This window comes from Nuphar pumila, chromosome 2 (assembly GCF_984573655.1).
Source record: "Nuphar pumila chromosome 2, dmNupPumi1.hap1.1, whole genome shotgun sequence".
NCBI lineage: Eukaryota > Viridiplantae > Streptophyta > Magnoliopsida > Nymphaeales > Nymphaeaceae > Nuphar > Nuphar pumila.
In genome coordinates this window covers 5,219,699-5,236,993 of record NC_143250.1, presented here as the reverse complement: position 1 = coordinate 5,236,993, position 17,295 = coordinate 5,219,699, and the positions used below count along the sequence as shown (strand labels likewise).

Below are 17,295 nucleotides of genomic sequence, written 5' to 3'. Positions count from 1 at the left end.
AGGTAGGCGTTGCATCCATTGAAAATAAGATGAGAGAGAATCTTTTACGGTGGTTTGGACATATTCGGCGAAGGCCTAATGATGCTCCAGTTAGAAGGATGGAGAAATGAAAAAATATATTAGTTAAAAGCGGTAAGGGTAGGCCTAAGAAGACTTGGATGGAGATGATAGGGAATGATATGAATGCTTTGAACCTCACCGAGGACATGGCATTGGATATAAATGATTGGAGGAGAATGATTCATGTGGAAGACCCAGAATGATTTTCTTTTTTGGTTCATATCGCCGACCCCAATTGTTTTGGGATGAAGGCGTAGTTGTTGTTGTTTGTTGTTGTAACAATGCATCAATACCTTGTTCGAACCCAAATTCATGTCATGCATGAACTGAATCTTTTTCACTGTTAAACGTGTGTAGCATAGATACAGATACCAATAACAAAAATGAAATTGGTCAATAAAATTCAACCACTTCAAACAATAATAACAATGAGACATTGTCGCTAAGTTAGCTAAGTTGCCAAAAATGGATAGTACCTATTAGCAGGAACCTCAATCTTGTAAATGACCTCCTCATCCTCTGATGCTTCTTCTTCTTCTAGGTGCTTCTCTTTCCTAATTATGGCTTTCTTGGTCGTCTATGAATTAATATAACAACGTAAAGCGAAAATTAGTTCAAAAGAACGAAGGTGGCTGTCAAAGAAAGCACATATCCATCAAGCATAGACAACAAAGTTAACAAACAGAAATCACAAATTCTCCATTCACAACACAGGAAAATCCAATTTCACGTGTTCCCACTAGAAAATGGAGAAGTTTAACTTCCCAGCTACCCCAATTCTCCAACAAAAAAATCCAAAAAACTTCAAGAAATCTTTAACTACGTTACCAGTTCAAGAGAGAAAACCCACATTGGTAATAGAAAAATCTCACAAACCACGAGATAGTAACCAACAAATCAGAAATATATACATATATATGAGAAGGAAGAAGAAGAAAGAAAAGGGCGTTCCGACGGACTCACGACGTCGTCGAGCTCGATTGCGAAGTCGAAGCATAGCGACTCGAATTCCTCTTGGGCTGATTCAACGACGCACGAAGCAGAAAATGCAACAAAACCAGCAATTCAGAATGCCGAAACAGGTGCAATAAAAAACAAATAGAAGAGAGGGATGAAGGAGGAGAGATCGATATGATGGGTGATTACAGTAAGACCTCCCGAGAGCAGCGAAGAGACGGTCTCTCCCGACGGTAACTGTAAGCATAGCGGCCTTGCTTCGATCGGCTTCGCCCTCCCCCTCTCTGTAGATGCACTCAACGGAGAGAGGGGTTGGGGAAGAACAAATTAGGGTTGAGACTTGAGAACCTAGCCAAGCTCAGACCTTCGATCATGGGACTAATGGACCTAGACCGACTTGCACCGGGATCGAACCAGTTTACTAGGCCCACTGGTCGACACATGTAGTTCAGTAGAAGGGTTTGGAGGAGTTTGTTATACTCCCATACTGCCATAGAACTATGCTCCAAAGATACGTAGACACGATGACACGTGACTTAGGTTCGACACTGAAGTTCGAAATTCTTTAGAAAATAAGATATAAAGATACCTAAATTTTTATTTTTAAACAATAAAAACTTTATTTTTGATATTTTACTAATAAAGTGGAGTTTTGTCCCATTAATCATAATGTGTAGGGAGATTCTTGTCCATTGTTTGATACGCCGGACAAAACTTGCACGGGCACACACAAAGCGGCCCCATGCAGGATTTGTACTGAGTTTGAGGAGTCTGGATATAGGGCTGTTAACGGGTCAGGTTTGTATGGGGTAACCGACCTAATCGAAACCAGAATTATGGGTACCATCCCGAACAATATTCAGGTCAGTGTAAACCCAACCTGAGCAGTATGCAGGCCAGTATTGGGCCACGATTTTTGCTTGGTACCTAACCTAACCCCATTTTTTTGCTAGATATCAGACCTGACCCAAGTATTATATATATATATATATATATATATATATATATATATATAAAAATTTTTTTTTGTAATAAATTTTTTTAATTATGTTGTCTAGATCTAGCATACCGTTTTCATGACCCAACAAAACCTGAACCCAATGATTTGTTATTTGAGCAGGTTCAGATATACCCTAATGGGTCGGGTACCCAGCTCATTGATAGCCCTATCAAGATCCACTCATCCCTTAAGTCATCTCTATCTTCATACCTTTCTTTGGGATTTCATTGATGCAAGTTGTTTTTATCAAATCAAACTCCATATATCTGATTTACATCATTCATTTAATTATATTCAACACTCAATCACTAGGATAGACTTGCAGGATTTTTTGATCATTCAAAAATCAATGGCTGAGAAAGTACAAAATTTTGTGATTTAAAAAAATATGTTTTATGAAAAAAGTATGATCCAAGGGTTGATTCTTATTAAATCATATAGTGAATCCATCAGGTTAGATTTGATCAAAACAACTTGCATCAATAAGATTCAGAAGGGGTATATGAAGATGAGAGATGACTTAGGGGATGAGTGAAACCAAATTGGCGTCTGAGATGCTGGAACAAACGCCGCCCGTTGGGACAAACAGCACCCTATGGGACGTGATTTTAACGAGGGCTCACGAGACCCTAAGAATGTGGGTTTATTAAAAACTTGTGAGAAATTGAAATTTTTTCATAATTCTCGTATTTTTTGGTAAAATCTCTGTAATAAAAAAATAAATTATATATATTTTTATAAAAAATATTAATAAAAACTATTTAAAAATAAAAATACATAGTTTTTCATGATAAATAATCATTTAAAACGTAAATGCCATGTTTAAATCGTGGTATTTTATATTTTTTCCATAAATATCACAATATCTTGAAAATCTCATGAGAAATTGCCGTTTTAAACTTTCAGGCAATTTCTCGCGAGATTTTCATAAATCTCGTGTTATTTGTTACAGAGTGGCACTTAGCCATGTCACTTAACAGTTCCTTTGATCTCAACCCTCCAAACACGCCCCCTTATGGGTGTGAAAATTATAAAGTTTGACTACATTTTACCAAAATTTTGTTTCTCACTTGTTTTCTTTTTTCTTTTTTTTTAATAATAGGTTTGTTTTCACAAGTCCACCCGTTTACATAAATGCAAATCCATGTGTCACATGTGATAGCGAAATTTTGATTTATTGGATCTATGAGCAGTCAGTTTGTGCATTTACCTGGCTAATGAGCAATGAGAGGTGCCTGCTCAAAATTTTTTAAGATTAAGCCAGTTGCATGGAACTGCCAACCGTTCATATAAATCTTGACATTTTGTAATAAAGTTATGAGTCTAGGGATGTAAATGGTTTAGATTTGGATCGATACCATATTCGACTAATTAGATGTTGGCTAAATGGATTCAAATTTAGATTTAAATTTTGATGGTAAAAAGCTCATACCCAATAGGCTTTTCTGCATATAAACGGATTTAAATATTCATCAAATTCAGACACTCACTGGATTCGGTAGCAAAAATCAAACTATATCCACATCCTATTATAATCTGATATGGTTTTGGCTTATTGAATCCAATTAAATGGAGTGGAATATCAGATAAAATCTGATCGATTAACATCTCTATTGGAGATTGAGAATGACTAAAGGACAACTGAAAACCCTTAGATTGCTTAACGAGAAAATAAACACCATCCTACTCAAAGACACCCGAGGACTTGATTTTTGTTATATTTGTTATTATCCAATTGCTGCTTTTTTTTATAACATGGAGAAATCGCTGTCATCGATCATGGACTAGAGTTTGTGTTTGCGATGTAAAACTCTGGGAATACTTCACCCCTCCCACTAGGAATAGTTTTCCATGAGCCAAACCCTGCGACGAAGAAAACACACCCGGATTTCCAAGTTCTCGACCTCCTTCAACTTGAAAGCCCCGAGTCCGTCCACGTAACCAGATGTTCGAAACCCAATTGCTAGGCTTTTGAAAAATGATTTTGTGTTGAAAAGCCATGCCATACACACAAGCATTGAAGAGGAATGTTTCAATGTCCACAAAATTAACCAATCCATGAGAAAAGACACTTAGGGGCGTTTGTGTGTCACAGAAAATTTGGGTTTTCTGGGGAAATGCATCGACAGGCATGCATCTCTGTGAAACCCAAAATGTCAATACAAACATGGCATTACCGAATTGCATTGCCAGGTGTGCCATTTTACACGATGGGGACCCCCTTTTCTGCGAAACTGTTCCATGGGGGATTCTGATTCTGTTTCCACGACAGTGGAATCCACGGAAGGGGTGTTGTGGCACCACATTCCGTGACAAGCAAATGCCCACTTGGGGCATGTTTGTGTGTCATGAAGAGTGGGTTGTTTTTGGCGAAAACGCATGGACGGGTGTGTGTTTCTGCGGAGCCCACAGTGACAACACAAACGCTAGAATATGTGTTTCCACTAAAAACCCACGACAGGCATGCCATTTTACACGCTGAAAGTAGTTTTTCACGGAAATGGTTCCTGTGGGGATCTGATTCCATTTTCGCAGCAGTGGAATCCACATAAGAGGGTTATGCGGTACCCCATTCTGTGACATGCGAACGCCTCATTAAGGGCCCCATAGCAGCACATTGTTGTGGGGAGTAATTGTATAGTTTTTCTGTCTTAATACTTGGTTGGTGCTAAAATAGCCTACCTAGAACATTTTTTTACTTTTGTTTTTCCTAGGGATGGCAGTGGATTGAGGGGAAAATGGGGGCCCCGCCTCGCCCCATTTGGACTGGGGATGAAGGACATGAAACAGGGATGGAGGCGGGCATGAAAGTTAAAATCTATCCCCATGTGGTACGCTTTCCCCCACCCCACCCCGTCCCCCATCCCCCATCCCCCATCCCGATCCCCGACTTGCCCTGCCCCATCCCCAATCCTTTTAAGGGATGACGATAGACCGAGGGAAAATGATGCTCCACCTCGCCCACATTTGGATCAGGGATGTAGGACATGAAACGGGGGTGGAGGCAAGGGTGGATGTTAAAATCCATCCCTGTGCTGGTATGGAGGTTCCAAGTAGGAGCTACACCACATGGACATAGCTAAAAAGACAGAAAATGTTGTTTTTTCATATTTTTATATAAAAGAATACGTTAAAAGTAGTATATAAGGGCATGTTTGATTGTTTGTCCATGAAATTACTAAACAGAAAAACAAAACACTGGTTATGTTGGTTCCATATCAATTGTACCAAGTCCAATGTATTGTTTGGATCATACTCAGATGTTATGTTCCAAAGTTCAACGTTTGTTTTGCACTGCACGCATACAACATGGATAGGCATGGAAAATGGGTCGGGTTACTTTGTTCTGGATCATATGACCCGATCCACCCACTATTTTACACGTTTTAACAACTTTATTATGGATTTTTTTCTAGGATATGCATCAAATTATGAAGGTATGTCTAAATCATGGATTTTTGCTGGAGGATCCCGGATTGGATCCAAATACCCAAAAAAATATCATATTTTTTTGAAAAACTGTTAATTTGAAAAAAAAAATAAGAATTCATATTTTTTATACATAAACCAAAAGGGTGCCCCCATTGAGGCACACATATATTTTTTAACTTTGTTCCCTCTGTCCATGTTCATTTAGTAACAGGAGGGAGTGGAACCAGTGGCGGAGCCAGAAGTTTTTCTTTGGGTGGGCAAACTTCGGGTGGTCATGATCGACCTCTATCGGTGGCGCAATGGCTCGAAGCCTCCGTGGTGGTGAAGATCATAGATCGAGATCGAAAGCTTGTTTCGGTAGTTGAGCCACCTCCTTCTCGGTGGTGATCCAGCAGCAAGCCGAAGGTCTTCCAACTGAGGTGCCTCCTCAGCTCCCTCTCGGAGGGGACGGTCCTCGCCACAGCATGAGGCAGAGCAACTCCCTCGGCTGGCTCCATCCCATGTCCACCGTCTCCTGTGTCTGGGTGCCATAGGGTACTCTGTATCGCAGGGAGGCTTGATCTCCACTCCTGCACCACCCTGCTCTGATCTTCTTCGACAAGCATTCGCAAGGAAAGAATGCAACCACCAAATCGTGCGGAATGAAGAAGAAGACCCGAGTCGTATCATATTTTGACTCGGTTTCTAATTTTGGGGTGGGCGACCGCCCACCCATGCCCACCCCTGGCTCCGCCACTGAGTGGAACGTAATTACCTTCTTTTTTGAATGAATCAGACAGCGTGTGTTCTGTGCATCCACCATGTCCCATGTTTGTTAAAAATGCATGAAAAGTGGTCATTTCATCTTGCAGGACACGCTAACAAACATCTCCTAAGAGGACACACGACACCCTAGTAAGTTGCCTTGTACATGCGATCTACATAGGAGTTAAATCCGACCCCTTGGAATAATGAAATTCTATTCAGCCCAGCTATTTTTGTTTCTTTTAGAGAAAAAGAATAAAAAATAAATCCAGCATATCAAGACCAAAGAGCTTTGGGCAGAAAACAGTCCAAGGTACCTTGGATGATGCTCATCATCAAGGTGAACGACACCCCAAAGCTGTTAAAAACATTGGGTCCAACAAATATTTTGAATGCCGTTCATAGGGATGTCAGTGGGTAGGATCTAGGCGTTATTGAATCCGACTTAATCTGATCTGACCTATTCAAATTCAGATTTGAAGTCGGTTTACAAAAGAAAGAACCAAATCCGGATCCAACTAATCCAAAACTTGATATTTACACTTAACCAGGTTTAGGTTTTAATCCAATTAAGAAGAGGTAGGACAGTTTTTTGTCCAGGGTTCCTTTGACCTGATATGCTAGCCTGTTTTTTTTTTTTTCCTTTTCCGCGAAGGATACCACCATCGGAATAAAAAACCTAGTCAAGCAGACAGAGCCGGTTGTACTTACTGTTACTGTTGCTGTCCCAACAGTGTAAACCGGTGGCATACCCCTCACCCCCACCCCGAGAGAGTCGCCAAGCTTCCACAAGGGCGCTTGTCCTTATTAATGGGAGTTTATGCTCATGAGAATGGAACCTGACCACCCGTCTAGAGGCCAAGCCCTTTTTACTGCACCAAACCCCTTGGGGCTGATCTGCTCACCAGTTGAAGTTCAACCCAAAAAGTTAACGGGTTTGGCCACCATAAAAACGATGCCTCTTTTACTTTTCTCATGTTTCGCAGGTCAACCTGTGAATTGTGATAGAATGTGTGTAAGATTCTTGAAAATGTTCTTTCTTTTTCTGCCAAAGATGTTGATGACGCTCACTTTTGGCACCATTCTGAGACCATATGACAACCATAGTCAAATTACGGCTCAAAATATGAAAAAAATTAATTAATTGATTTTTTTTATGATTTTAATCTTTTATCACCTGAAAAATTAGGTGCTTTGGTTGCACTTGTCTAAGTTGTCGCTTGAAAAAAGTCAAGCACTATGCAAGTTGTCGTCTGAACAAAATCTGGCACCATGATTTTAACCAAACAAAAAAAAGCAAAACTGTCAAGAAAACAATAAATTGATCATGTTTGTTAAAATTTCTAGTTCGTGGTCAGTTATAGCATTGGGTTAAAAATTAGTGCACCAATGTTTCTTATGGAGCAATACATTTGAGTCTCTTACCACCTATTTTATTAAACTTTGGTCATCTCTCAAATACATGGTTTGTTAAAATCACTCAATTCGACCATGTTTGGTCGAACAAAAATTGACAAAAAAGTGTTGCACGTTACTTTTAGCACGAATATGAGGTAGGCTACTTTGTCAATAAGGAGTACAAGTGTTTTTACACCTTAGAACAGTATTCGAAATGCATTAAAAACACGGCTAGTTCAATAGAAATCGAAAAATTGCCAACTTTAGTGAATAGAAGAGGGTAAACAAACCCAACTTATAGCGATTTCCGAGCAATAAAAGAATAGCGACAGCGTCAAAATTGAAGCAATGGATGGCACACTGCTTTTTATCCCGAAGCAAAGGACACCACCCTACACATAAACCTAGTGCTGATCGCCTTTGTGGCAACTGCCTCACGAACTGGCGACTAGATCCTTGAGTTGTCCCTACCGAAAACGAAGGTGGTGGCCCAGTTGACAGCCACATAGAACCTGTTCCTCCAGCTCACGACGCGAGTCAAGTAGGCAGACCGCCAGATGAACCAACTCACAAACCCCGCCATGGTTATGCCCCTCTCATCCTGCACAAGGAAAACCAAAAACCAAGAAAATTGATTAGAGTCTGGCATGAAAGGCAGACCGGATCGATAGGGTTCCTTTTTTTTTCTCATGATGGATGGGAAAACCACCCTTGGGATCAGAGGCCTAATTGCATTGGCTAAGCTTACCGCACTTACGTTGTAAACCCGTGGCAGACCCCTTGTACCGAAGAAGTTGCCATGCTTAGGCTGAGCAAGGGCTTAACCCTTGCCCTTATCAATGCAATGGGCTGAATCTCATAAGTATGGAACCCTGACCACCCTGCCTAGTGCCCAAGGCTCCTTCAACTGCGCCAAACCCCTTGGGGTGATCAATAGGATTCATTTGATTCCGTGTTTTTGTATTTGGATATTGAATTATGCATTTCAATCATATTTAGAAATTAAAAAGAAGGTAGAATTATGAAGCTTATCCTAATTAAAAACCTATCACAATGAGGAGACTTCGCCCTCTTACAATTAGATCCTCTGATCTATAAAGGGATAAAGAGGTGAACACTATGACCAAGATACAATGGGATGATTTCTAGATGCTATTATCTCTGCTCAACTCTCAATTTTCTTAGATAATTCAATTTCCAGTTATTTTCAGTTTTTCCTAGATATTCTATTTTTGTAGTTTTGTTTTGGTGTCAAATCCGTGGGTTTCAGAAACAAACTTTCCTGCAACTCTACATAAGTTTCATCAAGTATATCTACTAATCAGGACCAGGTTCAGACAAAGATTTAGCTGACTCCTTGCTCATTCCTCAAACCAGGTTCAAGGTCAGACTCAGATCATAGACTAGTTATAGGTTAATATAGGCAGGTCTGACATAAGAAACCAAGCTGGACCAACTGGATCTCTGTTCAAGGTGAGTGCTAAGCATATGGTTAATCTACTGGTCAACAGAAGCCACCCAGCATGTGACCCAGCCAACTTGTCTAAAACATGTTGAGGGGAGAAGATGTCATGAGAAGAGAGACATGATACCTTGCTTTGTCGCAAATCAACGAGTGCTTTGTACCGCCCAACAGAAGCCATGCTACCCAAGTGCTTGTAAACAAAAGGGTCACCAAGAGGAACATCTTTAGCAGAGAAAGCTTTCCCTCCGTTTTGTTTCCCGATCCTGTTCACCAACTCTACGAGATATTTGCCCTCCCTCTCTGCAACCTGACCAATGCATAAGAACATTCAAATAAGCAATAGCTACAGTTATTACCCCAATATTTCAGAACTTGCATACTCAACAAGGATGAAAACACGCAACCAAATTTCATCTTTTTTGTTGACAGGAACAGTGGGACTTATGTCTGAGGTCCTCAGATCCAGAAGAAAAGGTCTCAGGAGTCAGGTCTAACGATTGACCAAAACATTGTTTCGATCACAAGATGAACCTTAAGAAGCTTTGGATTAAGCCACAAGACCTTAGCAGATGCACCTCAAGCAATCTTGGTTCTATATTCTATAGAAATTGTGATGTTAACCAATGCTAACCTGTGCCAAAGCTGGAAGAACAGGCTTTCCTGTCTCCTCCAGAAATCCAGCACAATCACCAAGTGCAAACACATCATGGGCCGAAGGAACTCTCAGCCACTGATCAACACCGATCCTACAAGCGAGCACATTATGTTGAAGAGATCATCAGAATGCAAATAGATCCTACTGCTACGACAAGAGAGATATGCACCAAATAGAAGCAATTGTGGCATACCTTCCTCCAGGAGATTTCGGGAGATCAAGAGATTTTACAAATGGTGATGGCCCCACACCAGTAGACCAGACAAGTAGTCCATAGGGAACCTCAGTACCATCGCTAAGAATGATCTTCTTTGCCTGCACCTCTTTCACAACCCCGCGAACAAGGCGAACACCAGACTGAAATTTCACATTAAGTTCCATGATTCATTGCTTGGTTATGCAAAGTAATACATGTGGACAGATTCGTGGTATGAAAAAGCTGTACATTACCTTAGTCAAGTGTCTGGTTGCATATTGCCTGAGTCCCACATCAAAAGATGACAATATCTCATTTGCCTACTCATGCAGGAGAGCAAACTGTCAGATGTTTCGAATAAAAGAAATTGTAGATGTTCAGGAAAAAAAAAACACGAGTGAACTATATCATCATATCTTCTATTATAGATAAGGTTGATTACCTCTATGAGGGTAACATGAACATAGTCCTTAGCGTGAACGTATCTTTCACGCACATCCCTCATAATGAAGTCACTCAGTTCACCACTAAACTCTACCCCAGTAGGTCCACCACCAATAACAACACAATGAAGAAGGCGCCTCTTTTCCTCAACCGCTAGTCCTGCCATCATTCACAAATTAATTTCAACAATCATGTTAAAACATGTTATAGACAAATTAGTGACAATATATGAAGGCAGAAGTGGGAGCAGTCATCACAAAAATTTGGTCTTTTATAACTTTTCTCAAAATGGGATAATGCGTCAAAGAATATATTATGATTTTAAAATTGTATTGCATCTCATCATTAGTTTGGACAAAGTAAAAACATTTCAAAAGAAAAGTCACTCAATTTTCTCCTACTCTGCATCTCTTGACAAAAAGTTACTTAACCCCTTCTCAAATAGTAGGTTGATCTTATGTTTGCAATTTCATGATAGCAAGAATTAAAATTTTGTTGTGCATAACCATACCCTCTGATAAAATATTTCTACTTAACTATGTTATCAAGAGATAGAGACAGCTATCTGTAGTTTCCTCATTTTCAACCTTCTTTCCTAATTTTTTGTCCAAAGTTGCTTAACCCTCTCCAAAAGGATACTGCCTTACTTATCTTCACAAGCTCACCGAACTCTTAATGAATCTCATTACAAGTTCGGCTCTATTAAAAAACACACTTTAGTTTTAAGCTTTAATTTAACTTGATAAGCTAATGAACAAACTTGAATGAGGTCTGCCTAATTATTCATAAACAGGAGAGACGTGGTCATCTGCCTCCATTAGGAATATGAATATCATACTGCCTACGTGAAAGTTTCTATCTCTAATGAGAGGTTGCACCATTCATCAAGTATAAAGAAAAGCATGAAATACTCTATTATATATAAAGGGGTCACCAGTCCTGAGGTTGACCAATGTTAATGTTTCTACTCACTCGGATAATAAAACTGAAAATCGACAACAAAAGCAGGTTTCTAATAAACTATTACCATCTCATATAACAAAGCATGTGATAAAAGAGGGGCTCATACCAGGGTTTTCAGAAAGCATCAAGTTCAAGAGAAGCTTCCTTCTTATCTCTTGTGCATGGTGCACTTCACGAAGAAAAGAGGCATGTTCTTTTACCCCATTGATATTGAAAGTCAGTGGCTCAGCTCCAGCAGCGATAACCAGCTTGTCATATGCAACTCTAAATTTGTATGGTTCATGCGGGAGGGCATTACCATTTACAGTTTCGCAATAGACCTGATAAAAGTAGAAGATGGATAAGCATACACACAGATCATCAGACAAAAGAGAAATTATAAACTACAAAAGAATAAAAGGAGAGGAACAGATAGTTCTTGAAGGGGCTAGTCCAGAACCTGCACCTTTCAGGATCTTCTATAAATTTACTCAAGTTTAACATAAGTGACTAAAAGAATTATGTTTTTGATGCTCTATCACATACACAGCACTAACCATCCATAAAAATATTCCCTGCTAATTTTCTCCCACAAAAAATTTGCATTTCTTGCAAATATACAAGACCAATGTTTCCTTAACACAGCAGTGCACATTCAGACTAATAATGCTTCAAAGTTTTTCTTTTTTTCCTCAGAAATATCATTAACCACTAGAAAATTATGAACAAAAGAGAAAAACGGAGACAAAAAATATATTAAGATGAGAGACTCACTACATGTTTGTCCGCATCTAAACCTGTGCAATTTGCCAAAAAGAAGTATGAATTTGGAGCTTTTGCCAGTGCAGTTTGTATCTGGTTAACTGGTTCAGCAACTGACCTAAACTCAAGCGTTCCAACACAAGTGGAAGCAAGCAGAGGTGTAAAGACCATGTGATTCCGAGGTGATATACAAACCACATCATATATCTTTGTGTCTACCCCTTTAAGAAATCGGCAGGCACCCCATCCAGAACCCAGAACTACAATCCTTGGTTTCTCATTAGGCTTCGTAGGTCCCAAACCAGGAAAGTTCCGATCAACAGCCACTGCATCTTCTTGCCCATAATCCTTGAGAACAGCATAGTCTGTTACTTTCTCTGCTGACGGAAACTGGTACTGGGGTGATGTACTGATTCCCCTGTTCTGAGTTTTTAGTTGATTGATTGCACTTTCCCCAATGAGTTCGCTGTTCAGCCAAGGCTTCACTTTACTTATTTCATTCACATGTCCAACATATGAGTGGCAACAATAATTTGAATAGATATGGTTCTGGAAAACACTCTGACAGAGAACATGATCACCCAAGGCCCTCCTTCCAACCAAATTAGAATTAAATGAATGCCTCAAACTGTTTCCAGCTAATCTTGACCATGCCATTGTACACAACAGATGACAAAGTCCAATTATCTATATTCTTTGTAGTACACAAAACAGCAACCTACAAGCTCAGATGTTAATTGCTATAACCTTTTCTTGTAAAACCGATAATCCTCTTGTCAAGGGCACTGAGAAGCTGAAATCTCCTTAGAGAGCTCTCTGCTGCTATTCTGCATGGGGGGTACAAGAATGTGCTTAAAATTAACAACAATGCCATGGACAAATAGCAGATATCTTCATGATGAAATCCAAAATTGCTAGGGAAACAAAAGAATTTATGAATAATGTCAGATTTGTTTTAAATAACAACACCAGCAGCTAGGAAAAATGTAAATGCAGTAGCCAAATCAAAATATTTGGAAAAGAAACATGACATAGAAAGGGAGAAAATTAGCCAAGTTGGATTTTTCCATGCTAGGTATGGGAAGATTAGGGTCAATAGGATAAGCTAATTTCATGAACTATCTATTTCACAAGACGACTTGACACGAGTTGATGGTCTAATCTGGATCAGTTCAGAACCTAGTTGTGGCTGATTTTGTACGATTGATGGGCACAGGCGACTTTACTTCTGTGTCTACTGGGCTCAGGGAGAAAGCAGAACATGCCATTAATGCAATAGTTGGACAATGGAGATGCCTCTGTAAGGTCTGCATAGTAAAATATCTATAAATGGTATTCTCAAAAGAAAAAAAAAATCTACAAATGGTTACAAATATTGGACATTCTCACAGTAAAACCATTTTCAAATGTAAAATGTGGTCAGAAAATGCTTTTCAGCCTCTAGTTCAATATACTCATTTGACTGTACCCTTTGACAATAGGCAGTAATCCAAGCCACAATGTTTTCATTTTACCTAGAGATTCAAGGTTAAGATCAACATTTTCAGCCAGTGGCTACAAGGAAATGGAAGTAGCTACTGATGGAACAGATCCAACAATAAGGCCTTGGAGAACTTCCATCCTCCAACCAGACAAATGATACAAAACCCCTTTGTAAACACCAAGGGATATTTAGTTATTTACATTATTTAGTAGGGGATGGTTCACTGGTGACAAAGGAAAAAGAAAGCTTGAGGGATCTGCCATTGCCACATATGCATTAAGCAACAAAAATGAAAAAGGGGTAGAAAAGACTAAAAAAGTCGACTTTGGAAGAACCAAAAAATAATTAAATCTAGTTATCAGATGAACCTCTTACACGACATTTAGATTGTGTGGGAGCTAGTAGTTGGGATAGGAATTGGGGATTTGATCTGGAATTTAGTCAAACTACTTTTATGATGGTTATTATCAGAGAAGCGAGGTAGTTGAGACACTCCTTTGAATTTTCACTGAAGATCAGAATCGGCAACTACCATATCCTAGTGCAGGAGCTAGCAGTCGGGTAGGATAATAGGGATTGAGGATGTTGGTTTGGAGTTCTGTGAAACCATTTTGACAATGGTTGGTTTGGAAAGAAGTGAGGCAGTAGACATATACTCCTTTGTATTTGCATTCAAAACCAGCATCGGCGATTACCACCTCCTAGAGCTGGTAGCTTCCAGTTCACGAACTGACATTTCACTTTTCCAAATCTGTAAACTGCCTCCAATGCCCAGCTCCCAACAGAGCCTTAAAAGAACAAAAGTTCATTTTTCACTCATCCAATTCACAAAGTTGAGAAGTCACATTAAGAGGGTGTTTGATTGCAGGGAAGAATAGTCGTTGACTATTTATCCCTGCATTCAAAATCTGGGATAAATAGGCCAAAAGAAGAAGAAATAATCCTGGATTATTTCTTTGGTGTTTGAGATGGACAACGGGTCCACAGCAAAAGCAGAATAAATAATCCTTGGGGATCATTTCTTATGCCATTCAAACGTCCCCTATAGAAAAAAAGTCGCAAGGCTATTTATTAATGCCAAGTAATTTCATACAGAGAAAACAGATATTTATAGAAAAGTTCAAATTGATCTCAACCACCTTAGCAGCATATAGCCAAAATTCACACATGCACAAGTAAAACAGCAATGAAAAAGTAAGCAGAAACCAAAATTTCATGTTTCTGCACCAATTACACATAAAACACGCAATTGCATCCATCCTGAGAAAATCTCATGCGATATATCACTCATGAACAGGGAAAACTGAATGGCAACCAAAGAGAACTGCATGTGGGACTGTCTCTTCATAAGTTCTTTGCATCTAATTCATACTTTCACATTAAAGAAAAAGCATCTCTATATTTCAAAGATAGAATATGAACATAATTGCAATTGAATACTTGTTTCTCCTTTATAGATCTCCCATGAATCATTTGAGAACCATTCCACGGCCAAAGAGCAACTAAAACTTACAAATTACATGCTCTCTCTCTCTCTCTCTCTCTCTCTCTCTCTCTCTCTCTCTCTCTCTCTCTCTCGATCGAGTAGGAATCATCCTGCCACCAAGAAAAGGCTAGGTCACTCGTCAGGACCCTTCAAAAATTATAGTTGTAGGATCCTGACGAGTGACCTAGCTTTCTTTTTTGTTTGGTGGCAGGATGATCCCTACTCTCTGTCACGCTTGATCTGAACCGACAAATGCATTTATTATTGCTTATTTACTCAACAATATGCTCCGGATCGAACCGATTTAACAAAAAACTTGAACGTTTATGATCAAGTTTAAGTCGGACATCAACCGTTGATATTTCATCTCTCTAAAAAACACATCTGAGCATGAAAAATACCTATTATAATATTTTTTTCTGCCAAATAAACTGTAATACGCACATCTACTGGTTCAGATCAAGCACAAAAACGCCTGCAATCATGGTTTTTTGAAGGGCCCTAACGTGTGACCCGACTTTTTGGTGGCCAGATGGTCCCTGCTTCCTTGTATCCACCGAAACAATGCTTACATCTCAAATATAAACTATGCACATTTCTCCCCTGTTCACAACTACAGAGGAAATGCATACAAATAATTCATATCTTTCCGTCAGTTGCATTATCGATCTCAGATATTCTCTCGCCTCCAAAATACAAGGCAGTTACAGAACAAAACGAGAACAAAAATCTCCAGGTGAGAAAAAAGAAAGATAGAAACCAGAAAGGAAACTCCCTCCAAATTCAGGCCTAATATCCGCCAAAATCCGAAAGCAAACTTAAACCGTTTGATAAGAACGGTAAGAGAAGGACAAGCAATACGTACTTACAACATGAAAGATGAGTTCTTAAGCCAAAGAATGGTGTTACCCCGACATGAAGGGAAAAAGGAAGTTAAACGAAGTTCAAGAAAAACCAGAACAAGAAAAGGAACCGAATGACCTTATGAAATTCAGGGCCTATTGAAAACCATGCCAAAAACACATAAAAACTTGAGTTTAAATCACTCACCTATAAGGACCATCAGAATCCAGCCAAATTGGCACAAACTCCGAAAAAAAGTACTGCAAATTCTCACCTTTTCCAGATCCAGAAAAGGATACGAACAAACAGAATGCTAAAAAAAAGACCAAAGGACGGGTCGGTCTTATAGATCCGAACCCAGGCGCTTCTCCGTTTCTTGTGGAGCACGAAATATTCCGGAATCTCTGACTATTGTTCAAATCACGGTCCGCATCTCGAATTATTAAATTCCAGAAAAGCATTAACTCGCGCCAACCAAACACGACGCCAGAAAACGAAAGACAACCAAAAACGTGTAATTTATTGTGGTCAAAAGCTGAAAACGAGATCAGAGACGAATTAGACGATAGAGAACTCACGAGCTATTTTAATAAGAGAAATTCAAAAATCAACGCGAAGAAGGAGAAGAAAGGGAGGAGATGGACAGTGAGGAAAGAAGGGTGGGGGTTTCGAGGAAGGAACCTTCTAGAAGGACCGCTGTTTTCGGAGTGTGCTGGGCGTCTCCTTCTTCGTTTCTTCCTCTCCTCTTTTGGGATCTCTTTTCTTGCTTTGACGATCTCGATCAAAAGAACTCCGGGAATTCTGGAGAGAAACGAACGCTGTGTTCTGGAATTTGAAGAATGATGTAGTTGAGTTTGCAAAAGAGAGTCCAATAAATAGAGAGAGGGAGGGGAAGGGATTTGAACGGTAGTGATGTTACGAGGAGAGAGGTTTGAACGGTGGTGATGTCACGAGGGTGACGCGTATGTCAAGCTGTATCTTTTGGACGTGGTCGTCGTTAAAATGGGACCCCGTTTGGCGACCGCGCCGAAGATCTAGGAGATTCTGAATTTTTTAATTATCCGGAGTTTGTGGTCTAAAAATGGGAACTTCGGAAGTCATGAAAATAAAAGTTCTCGAGATTTTTGGTCGCTATGCATCTTTGGGAGCGGATAGGATCGGAATCGGTTCACAAATATAACGAATATCCTGAAATATGACAATATTTTATTGTAATATCATCATACTAGCACTTTATTCTAAGTTTTCTTACATCATGTCATTTTTACGTATTTTTTTAAATTTTGTATATTTTATAATCTGACCTTTTGGATCTGACCCGGATTCTAATCTGGCCTTCTTATTTTCATATTTTGCAACAACTTGAATACAAACTCTACTGAATCCAAACAGGATATCTACCACAAGATTTTTTTTTACAGTCAAAGG

General features: G+C 39.5%; 1 protein-coding gene across 2 annotated transcripts; it reads right to left on the bottom strand.

The window, feature by feature from the left end:
- Nucleotides 1-7,728: 7,728 nt before the first annotated feature.
- On the bottom strand, nt 7,729-16,713 carry LOC149844562 (internal alternative NAD(P)H-ubiquinone oxidoreductase A2, mitochondrial-like). Of its 2 annotated transcripts, none has more exons than XM_089994839.1 (9): nt 16,549-16,713; nt 12,068-12,882; nt 11,421-11,634; nt 10,350-10,510; nt 10,162-10,227; nt 9,905-10,068; nt 9,688-9,802; nt 9,184-9,363; nt 7,729-8,192 (listed from the first exon to the last, which is right to left on the bottom strand). In XM_089994839.1, the coding sequence occupies exons 2-9, from the start codon at nt 12,710-12,712 to the stop codon at nt 8,040-8,042; spliced, it is 1,698 nt and encodes a 565-aa protein (XP_089850965.1). In that variant the 5' UTR covers nt 12,713-12,882; nt 16,549-16,713; the 3' UTR covers nt 7,729-8,039. The 2 variants fall into 2 exon arrangements, with proteins under 2 accessions (XP_089850965.1, XP_089850968.1); XM_089994842.1 differs by lacking the exon at nt 16,549-16,713 and adding an exon at nt 16,075-16,453.
- Between the last annotated feature and the right edge of the window lie 582 nt (nt 16,714-17,295).

Coding starts and splice junctions, on each gene's coding strand:
- LOC149844562 (XM_089994839.1), bottom strand. CDS start 12,712: ATGGCATGGTCAAGATTAGCTGGAAACAGTTTGAGGCATTCATTTAAT. Junction 9,803..9,904: donor CCGAAATCTCCTGGAGGAAG/GTATGCCACAAT, acceptor GCTCGCTTGTAG/GATCGGTGTTGATCAGTGGC. Junction 9,364..9,687: donor TTCTTCCAGCTTTGGCACAG/GTTAGCATTGGT, acceptor TGCATTGGTCAG/GTTGCAGAGAGGGAGGGCAA.